A 10,000-nucleotide genomic window follows, 5' to 3' on the forward strand; every position below is an offset into this window, starting at 1 on the left:
CTAAATCCACCTCAGATGCTGGTTTCCTCTACAACCACTGGCAATCTTTCTTGTCAGGTCTGAACACCAATAAACTTCAATCTCTCCTTTGTCAGCCCCATACCTGTCCTTCTTTCTGTCCTACATATCCTATTATCATGCCCCTGCTTAACTGAAGCCTATACCAATACTCTCCCTCACGTATCCTTTCTTCCCCAACCCCCCAAGCTGTCAGACATCCTCACAGAATCCCCCACCTTTTCTAGTGATAATTTGTTCTCCTTCCTCAGATGCATAAATATCCTTCATTTGAGCTAACCACCCTCTATCCTTATTTCCTCTACATTCAAAGTATTTGTCAATATCTATCCTCCTCCCACTCTTTCCCAACACACCCTATCCTCTCCTCCATGTGTACCATTCCCTCTTTGTTCCCCATTAGCCTTATCTCTCCCACCTGGATGTTCACGAGAATCCCTTCTGTTGCAACAGTGTCCTTCTGATAACTCCCCTCAACATTCTTCTTCACACTTCATCATCTTCCCCAGTCCCTGTATCTCATCCCCAGATTCTTCCCCTGCTGTTAATCCTACAGCCATCTCTACCCATATTACCCGCTGATTGTTTAATAATAGCTCTTTTGCCAGTTTTCCTTGAATAATGTTTCTATTGCTTTCCCAGCCACGGATAAACTCCATTTCAATCCAATTGCCCTATGCCCTTAATCCTTTCATTTACTAATCTTCAATTTACTTCATTTGCACCCCCTCTTTACTCCATTCCCTATCACGCTATCCTGTAACACTATAACCTTTGACATGTAACACATTTTATCCAGGTCGTTAACTCCTCTTTACACTTTTCACCACAATTCTCTACCATAGTGCTACATGACCTTTGATATCTAGCACTTTTCTTTGTTTCAGTCATTAACCATTAACCATTATTTCTATCCCATGTATTGAGAGGTGTTATGTGGCTCTTCATAATCTTGTATCAATTATTCATTACATGTATCTTTTTTTCTTGAATTTTGCACAATACATAGCTTTCCATGACCGGATATCTAGTGTGTAGTGCTTTATAAACCAATTTTCTATGGTTTAGACAAGATTCATAGCTGGTAATGACTGGTGTTGTTATCTACACACAAATTGCATGCCAAGTCAGTTTTACTGGCAACTTCTATGTAGTAAGATGTTATTTTATTTTATTTATTCATGTTATAGATTCATGAGTGTTAGTGTAGGTATGTTAGTTTGTGTGTGTGTTTGCCTGAATTAGTTTGCATTGGAGAAAGAGAAAGTGAGTGTGCATGAGAGAGTGCAAGAGTTTGTTCTAGTTCTAAGGATTTTTCTGTTTATTAATAAATAGAGTATAATACACTAAATAGAAACAATGCATATATTTATAGTATAAATAGACTTTTTTTATTCATCAATCTATAATGGCACTACAGCCTCACATTTTCTGGTCAGATTTATTAAAATGTTCTCTCACTATCATTCATAATTGCATTACTTCTGTAAGCCACGTAACCAATTTTGGTTTGTTTTGTTTTCAATATCAAACTTTTAGAAGTTTTTTTCTTGGGGAGAAATTGACATTAACATAATGGGTTTGTGGTTCTGAAACATCAGTAAAACTGAGAGTTTAATAACAAATCTGAAGGTAATTTACATAAACCAAATTACCATATTCATGCAACAGAGTTTTCACACTATTTACAAAAATTCTAATAGTTCTTCAAGTAAAGATTTCAACAGATACCTCTGCAATTAAACAAATTAATGCCCAAATATTAAACTTGGGTAAATAGTTTACAACATAAATTTTTAAAAATATCTTTTTTTTTTATATCTTTGGTTAAATTTCCATTAAATTAATATTGGACTTCCCTTCAGTAACTTAAACCAACCATATATCTGACACTGTTTAAGGAGAGAGAAAGGGAGAGAAAGAGTGAGAGAGAAAAAAAATCAACAAAGGTCTGGTAAGGGAGGAGGCTCTTCCTTGGATGAATTGCCTCATCTATCTCATATCATCACTACACCTGCAACATGGTTGTCATATAAATCCAACAGCAAAACAGCATTTACCACAAAGTCCATCTTCAGCATATAAAGCACAGGAGTTCTATTAAAAGCTATATGTTGCACTATCCACTGCTTTTTTTTAAAGATTTTTTAAAATGTTTTTTTTTATTTTCATCATCCTGCAGCATTATGTATTGATAATTTTCATATTCTCTCCAGTACATTATACCAGTGACACAGGGTCTCTTGACTACACAATAGGCAAAATTACGAATACACCAAATAAATCTCGAGCACCACTGCCAGAACATCATTCAATATATACACCATATATACATCAGATAACTAGGAAAGCTCATGGAGTTATACTAAAGCTTTTAATTAAAATCTGGACAGTTTATAATGTCATTTTACTCACTCTGGTGTCCTTCTGGACATTAATCTCTATAGATGCCTAACAGAGCAGATTTCCAAACAGCTTTTTCAACAGAATACCAACTTATTTTTATCACATTATACATGACATAATATAAGCACTGATGCTTTTGCAATCCATAGCTTCGTACACAAACCTGGAAGCTACTACAAACTTCACTGTTTAGGCTGCAGCCTTTTCCTACTTAAATCACATATCAACAAGAGAGGAGAATATCAAGGCTCAATAGCAACCTATCTATTATTGATGCCCTTGGAGCCCTCTCAACAAGGTCATCTATCTGAGAAGATTCATAAACATTCCACTGATCCTAAGCTCTACCCATTAGATCTTCAAGGATCAAAGTTCAGAATATAATCTTTCAGTATCCCTGGAAGTGGTAGTTTATTGACATTCTGGGTGGTTCTTCTCTCCAAGGAATCATAGATGATTACTCGGCATATTTGTTTCAAGGTCCTGGGTTTTGTGTAGAGGTCTCTGAAAGAAGATGAAATAACTTGTAAAAAGAATTTTGGTTATACTTTCGAAAGGTTGAAGTAGGGCACACATAATTATCCCTTGGGGAGGATCCCTCAGACTTATATCAAACAGCTACAGGTGACTATCTGGGATGTAGGCATATTTATGAATCATTGACAGTAAAAAGGATGCATCAAAATAATTAGGATATCAAAACCAGTTATAAAGCTTGTGAAATGTTATTTTTATATTTAAATTATGATGAAAATTTACAATACATGCACCAACATGAGTATAATTTACATAAATTTAATCTAATAAAGCCGGCTAAAATATTTGAAAAGTGGACATGATTGTGGGCTTATTGGCGTGTATCAACAGTTTTCCGTTTGTGCTGGCCAATTTTTAAAGGTTTACCTCCACTTTAGGTGCTATTGTCTAAAAGTTTTACTATAAAATGATGCCACTGATATTGGAGAAAAACAAGTTCTGTCTGATGAGCTGAAGGTGAGGGAATGGTTGTGTTTGATGCCACCCGCTACTTTGTCCACAACAGCCATGGCATCTATATACATGCCAACAAGTGGGAAGTGGTTATCCTACTGATTTCACATGACCTAATTTAAAAGGAAGCACATGTCAACATTCTTTTATTTCTGTACACGTAATATCCCTTCTTGGAAAGGGGAAAGCTATTTACCAACTTAGAAATAAAGATATTATGTATTTTGAGGTATGAGTGGTAAAGAAACCTATGATATGACATTGATTCTATATCAAGGTTAGAAATAAATGGGGGTCTAGTTGCAAGAAACATTATTATACAGAATTATACTTCACACACATTTGAGTCATGAAAAGAGGCAGGGAACATAGCTCTAACAACTGACAAAGAAAGAGGAGGGCCTATAACAGTGCAGCTAGAGGAAACCTGCTGATCCCTACTAGACATAACAGTGGACACTACATATATCTCACTGATAAAGAAAGCAGCATGAAAAAAAGGCCATCATTTTTGACAACCTGCACAGCATTGTGAACTAACCACACTGGATGCAGCAAGCCACAATCACAGCAAATAGGTCTTCATGAGTTATGGTAGATGGTATGTAAAAAGACTTATTTCTTCAAAAAAATGGCTTGCTGCTCATACTTTGTGATATTATTCTAGAGGTAGTAGGTTATATACTTGCATTCTTCCAATAATAATGTAGAGATCACTTTCTCTTTAATAATAGGCAAAGGGATACCAGTACTTGAGTGACCCTGTTTTTGTTTTCTTCTTAATAGTAAAAATAATAACTGTTAGAACTACAAATCACAAAATAACTTCAATATAAAATATTGAGCCCATCACTACTCAAGCATGTCTAATTAAATTACAGAAAGTTCCGGCTATATGGGAAACCTCACACCTACCTCAGAACCTGTGTCAAGGGACGCTTCATGGGCACAAGTGACGTCTGAGTGTACAGGATCTTGAGACACTGGTGCAACTCTTTGTGGTCCATGGCCAAGTAGTAGAGGTGCAGCAGCCGAGCAAACCTCTGGTCTGGGTCAATCAGCAGCTCTTCCTTCCTAATTAACAGCTGCACATAATAATAAAGTACCTGAAAAAGAACAGCATATAGTCAACTACATTTCCAAAGCTGAGGGTCCACAAGCCTAAGTATTATATGTCAAGATCCTGCAATTATTTTTTTTGGGGGGAGCAGAGATGATTTCTAGTTTATGATCATCTCAGATGTTTTCTGAATATTATTATGCCATTATAACTTCAAGCCAGCCTAAACACACCAAGCTTGGGGGACAATAACCAAAATACAGGGCTGGGCAGCCAGTCTGGCAAATGAAACTTAAGCATAAGTGTTTTTTCTGGAATAAGACATTTCCTTGTTATAATATCATGAGCAAAATGACACAAATATGTATATCATCTATAACAAAATGTATGGTGGAACACAGGAATTTCAGGAATGCACAATTTTGAATTGTGTATGGCAGTTGAGTGATTTTACATTAATAACTCAAGAGAATAACTCATAAGCAATAATCAATAGAACCGATGAACAATACAACTTCTATGGAAAACTATAAGATGCAAACCTGATTGGATGACTTTTTTAGGAAGACAGATGACTGGGAATGGCAGATCATAGGTTCGGTCGTAGAAATGTTAATGTTGGGATTGGCTCCATATTGCAGAAGGGTTGTCGTCAAGTCATAGACATGGTCTAGATCACTCGGGGCTCTGGCATTTTGTACCATGTCCATCAAAGACAGCAGGATATGTTGCGTCCGCTGACTGAACCTTTTTGAGGAAACCAGGCAGTGTTTTAATATTTTACTTGCACAAGTGAATTTGATACTGATGGGACTAATGGTGATAAGTAAAATTAACAAATCTGAAATCTAAAATTTCTTAAGATAGTGAAATACATGTCCACATAAGCAAGGATTCACATAAATAAACCTAAAAACATACATGTACACCTTACCTTACGTTGGGATCAAGACCATGCTGTAGAAGAATAACAAGTAGCTGCCGAATAAACGTGAAAGCACCTGCTTTATCCTCTTCTCGAGAGAGAGAGAGATTCTCACTGGCAGTGAACATCAGGACATGCAGAGGTGTGAGGTTTGATCGTGATGAGCAGTTCGGATTAGCACCATGTTTGCACAGTATCCTCACACAGTTTAAGTAGAATACCTGTAGATCATGATAAAGGGTACTTATGGATGGCAGACTGTATATTGCATTTGAGGGAACACGCATCCAAATTTGTTCCCAGACCAATATATGTATATGGTCTGGGAACACCTTAGGACACACAATTCTTAGGTCTACCAATAATATTGAAATGATACATATTATGGACTCTTCTAATCTAAACAATAACAATAATTATGACTAACAGATCTTGTGATATTGCAAAATTCTTCTGATAACTCAGAATAACAAAACCACTAACCTTCATTGTGTGGGTAAAATGGTGCAGTGGATCTTTGTTGATCAGAGGGACTAAGCAAACCATGAGAGGCACCGAACCATCCCTGCCTACAAGATTGGGGTTTCCGCCATAGTGTAATAGCATGTCCAGCAATTCATAGCGGAACTCCCAGTCGCGCACATGTCTCAGCACACACGCCAGGGCTGAGTTCCCGGGCTGATTGATACTAGGAGATGCCCCATTTTGGAGTAGGTATCTGACAATGTGGAGCATATCCCATTTGTTCCATGGAGGAGGATCGAGGTCATAGCCATAGCGAGCTTCCTCCAGGGCATATCTGGAGAAATTATACATGTGGAAGATTAATTACCTCTATTGAAGATCCGGCAAGAAAATAAAACTCATATACAGATCTATCAATTCTGCTTAACAGATAAACAGGCTCATATTCTCACACTATTCCTCTTGTCATCAATTACACACACACTCACCGAACAATTAGAGCATGGAGAGGTGTATTGCCCAAAGAGTCAGCAGTGTTTATGTGTTCTTTCAAGCCATGCTGGAGTAACAACTTTACTGTCTCTAAAGTGTCCTCAGCACTCTTCTTGCCTAACAGGAAAACCACATGGAGGAGGGTCATTTGTTGGGTGTAGGTGCGCACAGTGGTCTCGGCTGCGCACTGAATAAGGAGGTCGAGGAATTTAAGATCGTGGAGTGCCGCTTGGTGGATGGGGTAGTACTCATCGTAGCACTGGTTGATCTCATCAGACCTGTTCATTTACAGAAGGGAGTTTATTCATTAGTCTGAAATGTGGTGGTCACTGTCTCTTAAAAGTTTTACCAGAGAAAATAAGATCTTTCAAAGCATTTTGCCTTTTGCATAAATAAAGTTAATAATTTAAAAAAAACAATCCAAAACCCCTACGATCCGGATGACATTACGGTTCTATCATGGAAAAATTTGGGTTGAGGCCCGGGTGACATGAACATGCCGTCATCAGGCAAAATGGTTGAAGGTTGGGTGAGCGAAGGGCCTTAAAAGGCTCTCCATGAGTGCACAAACCTCTTGGAGTGTGATTTGACTTATTCAGCGTATAGAAGGTGGCTTTAGCATTATTCCCATTGATAAATGAATATGGAGTGTAATGTAAGCTGTGACTGGAATGTGCCAGCTCCAAGAAGGATAGCATTTCCATGCTGCGCACTGTATTCCTGGCCACTGTGACTGGCGGTGCAGGTTGTATTATGGAAAATTGAAAAATACAAAAAAACAAGATATGTTATATGTACAAATAACCAAATGTTCCATTTTTTTTTTTCTCTCTCTCTCAGTTATTTACTACATAGAGATATGATATGGAGTCTGTGCAAGGAAAATAAACTATTGCCATCTGGATAAAACAAATCAAAAGTCAAATATGGATATTGGAAAATGGCAAAACAGCTAAAAATGTTTACACAAAATAACTTTGCAAAGTGTCATTGCTCATGGGTGTTCACGCATGCCCAGCCTATGTACCACACGCCTGGGATATTGGCTACTCATGCAACCCACTGCCCGTATTTTCAGCACCATGATTTCCGTGACGCAACCGGATCCAATGGGTTAATTATACACACACACATTTGAGTATTTACCCATGAAAACTTGGTCTTCCATCTGTTCTAATTCATATGTAACATCCATTTTTAAAGAAATATACACTTACCTTTCTAACACTAAATACCTAACACAGTTCCAGGCTCCACGTTCACAGGCAATATGGAGCAAAGGCCGTTTCTGTTGCCAAGGTAACCAATGGTCCTCTCCTTGCTGGGTCAGCAACTCCAGTATGTCGACCTAAGTTCATATCCAAAGTGAGATTCCAAGCAAAGTGAAAGTGCTTGTATACTAAACAGTGTAAAGTGACTATGGTTCCAATTCTGACATACCAGTGTCTACATTTGTAAAAATGCTGTTTTAAGAGATTTTAATGGCAATAAAAAAAGATACCATTATTGTTTTATCTTCCTTTCGTGCTTTTGAAACAAAAGGCAATTCTAATATAATGCACATCAATACCTGGTCTCCATCAATGGCATAATATATAGCATTCTGTAATTTATCACTGGATCTGTCCCCCATTGCCACATCAGGCACACCTGGAATAAAACAAAAGCAAGTAAATAAATAAATCATAACTGTAAAGATAATATCCAACACACAATATAACTGCACATACATATAAATATAAAGCATGCAATTTCTAAATAATCAAAAGCTTTTATATCTGACACAAGACTTTAAAACCATCTTTCAGCACTATCGCAAAAATCAACCAGCAAACTTACAGTACTTTCCCCGCTGCTCACAGTTCTGGTTGTGTGGCCCAGGCCAGCACATTCGGGCCTCAACATCAATTCTGGCCCCATGTTTGAGCAGCACTTCAACACAGTCCTCGTATCTTGGTAGACAAATTGGAGAAAATACTGCTATTTATATCTATATAGAAAGACAATTCTTCTGGAAAAAAAAACTTTTCTCTACTGTTTTTTCATTATATAACAAGCAGTTATTGACTGATTATCTAAACTCTTAATTCAATGTACATGAAGGTACAGGGTTAATGAAGGAGCCAAACCTTAGCCAGGAACAGCATAATTAAAACTCTTAAATTGGGAATTGGAGGTAATACCTTCATTATTCATAATCTGACTTTATGTACAATATTACTTAAGACAATGCATTGCCATTAACGAAAATGATAGATGATTATAATTACAGAAAATGTACATATCAATGGAGTTCTAAATATAAGGCAACACAAATAAAAGGCAAAAACAAATACATGTGTCCTTTACCCTCTGAGGCATGCTATATGAAGGGGTAGAGAGCAAACTCCTCGGTTGACATCCACATTCCGTGTGAGGCACCACCTGACCATCTCCACATTGTTGATACCCACGACCTTTTGAAGGAGGTTGTAGCCTTCCTCATTGTGTACGTAGAGGAGGTTTTCATTCTGTAACAGAAGGAAATATTGTTTTTGTTAGGAGGAAATTTGGTTCTGAAGGCTCTGAAACCTATGCAAGAGGGCAGTAACTGATGAATCTAAATTATAGACATACTCACACACACACACATACACAGTTGCATACTCACACATGGACACATGTGTAAATGCACATGCACACCCACACACGAAAACAGCCACATACACCCAAATACACAGACAAACACCCACACACAGGGGGGAATGTTGTATGATGATCTTCACATGTCACTACAGAATATACATTCCTCTCAATATAAATCATCTTTTTTGAGAATAGCTATCTAGAATTTTTGTTGGTGCCTTTGGAGCTATCAGGAACTTTCTCACATTAAGTAGCAACATCTTAGAATTACTATGCACTAATACTCATCGAGATTAAATCAAGCTTTACACTATATATCACACAATAAAAATGTATAAAATTCTCATATGAAAGTAAAACAAAAATGTTAACCCATTACCGCCGGTATATTTTGAAGCCGAAAATAAAAGATTTCGAGTGGCTACAAAATCGGCGCATGGGGCTGGCCCGGACTCTGCCCGCGCATCGGCCACTGCCCACTGCTGCATCGGAGCACGAGCCCCGATACAACATCATACTGGCCGGACACCCGACAATATTTATTTTTTCAGGTTTCTCATATATGGGACACCTGTCTTTATTGGGTTAAAATTGAGAATAAACAACCAATATTTAGTACAAACAACACAGCATATAGTGATTGTTTTAAGTTGTTACAAGGTTAAGATATACTGATTGAAAAAATGTGCAAAACACACTGTGACTCTGTACGGTTGATTCTATTATACAAAAAGACTTCAAATCAGAAGTTCAGATGTAAATGAAAAACAGGACTAAAGACTGGACTGTTGAATCTATGTACAAGCAACCAAGCAATATTTTCAAGTAGAAATTGATACTGTTATAGTCATGAAATCCCTGAATTCTTGATTTTCGACCCAGGGATAATACTCTCATGCAGTTGGGTAAGTTGTGCAAGGCTAGATTTTTCAATGGCAAATTTTAACCCACTTGTGCTGGGTGTCTCACATGTGAGACACCCATCTCTCTCTCTCTCATATCTATTTATCTATGTATTT

At 37.4% G+C, this 10,000-nt stretch overlaps 1 protein-coding gene across 1 annotated transcript in view; it reads right to left on the reverse strand.

Annotated features, from left to right (window-relative positions):
- Positions 1-1,619: 1,619 nt before the first annotated feature.
- The window catches only part of LOC113812134 (ankyrin-3), a 20,616-nt gene continuing 12,235 nt past the window's right edge, over positions 1,620-10,000 (reverse strand). Inside the window, exons 3-12 of the mRNA XM_070139043.1 lie at positions 8,706-8,866; positions 8,196-8,308; positions 7,927-8,006; positions 7,574-7,704; positions 6,353-6,634; positions 5,883-6,198; positions 5,409-5,620; positions 5,017-5,221; positions 4,330-4,520; positions 1,620-2,928 (exon numbers count right to left, since the gene is read on the reverse strand). Coding sequence (XP_069995144.1) covers positions 2,784-2,928; positions 4,330-4,520; positions 5,017-5,221; positions 5,409-5,620; positions 5,883-6,198; positions 6,353-6,634; positions 7,574-7,704; positions 7,927-8,006; positions 8,196-8,308; positions 8,706-8,866 — 1,836 coding nt within the window. The 3' untranslated portion in view covers positions 1,620-2,783. The remainder of the gene's footprint in view (positions 2,929-4,329; positions 4,521-5,016; positions 5,222-5,408; positions 5,621-5,882; positions 6,199-6,352; positions 6,635-7,573; positions 7,705-7,926; positions 8,007-8,195; positions 8,309-8,705; positions 8,867-10,000) is intronic.

The sequence above is a fragment of the Penaeus vannamei genome, chromosome 25 (genome assembly GCF_042767895.1).
Source record: "Penaeus vannamei isolate JL-2024 chromosome 25, ASM4276789v1, whole genome shotgun sequence".
Lineage (NCBI taxonomy): Eukaryota > Metazoa > Arthropoda > Malacostraca > Decapoda > Penaeidae > Penaeus > Penaeus vannamei.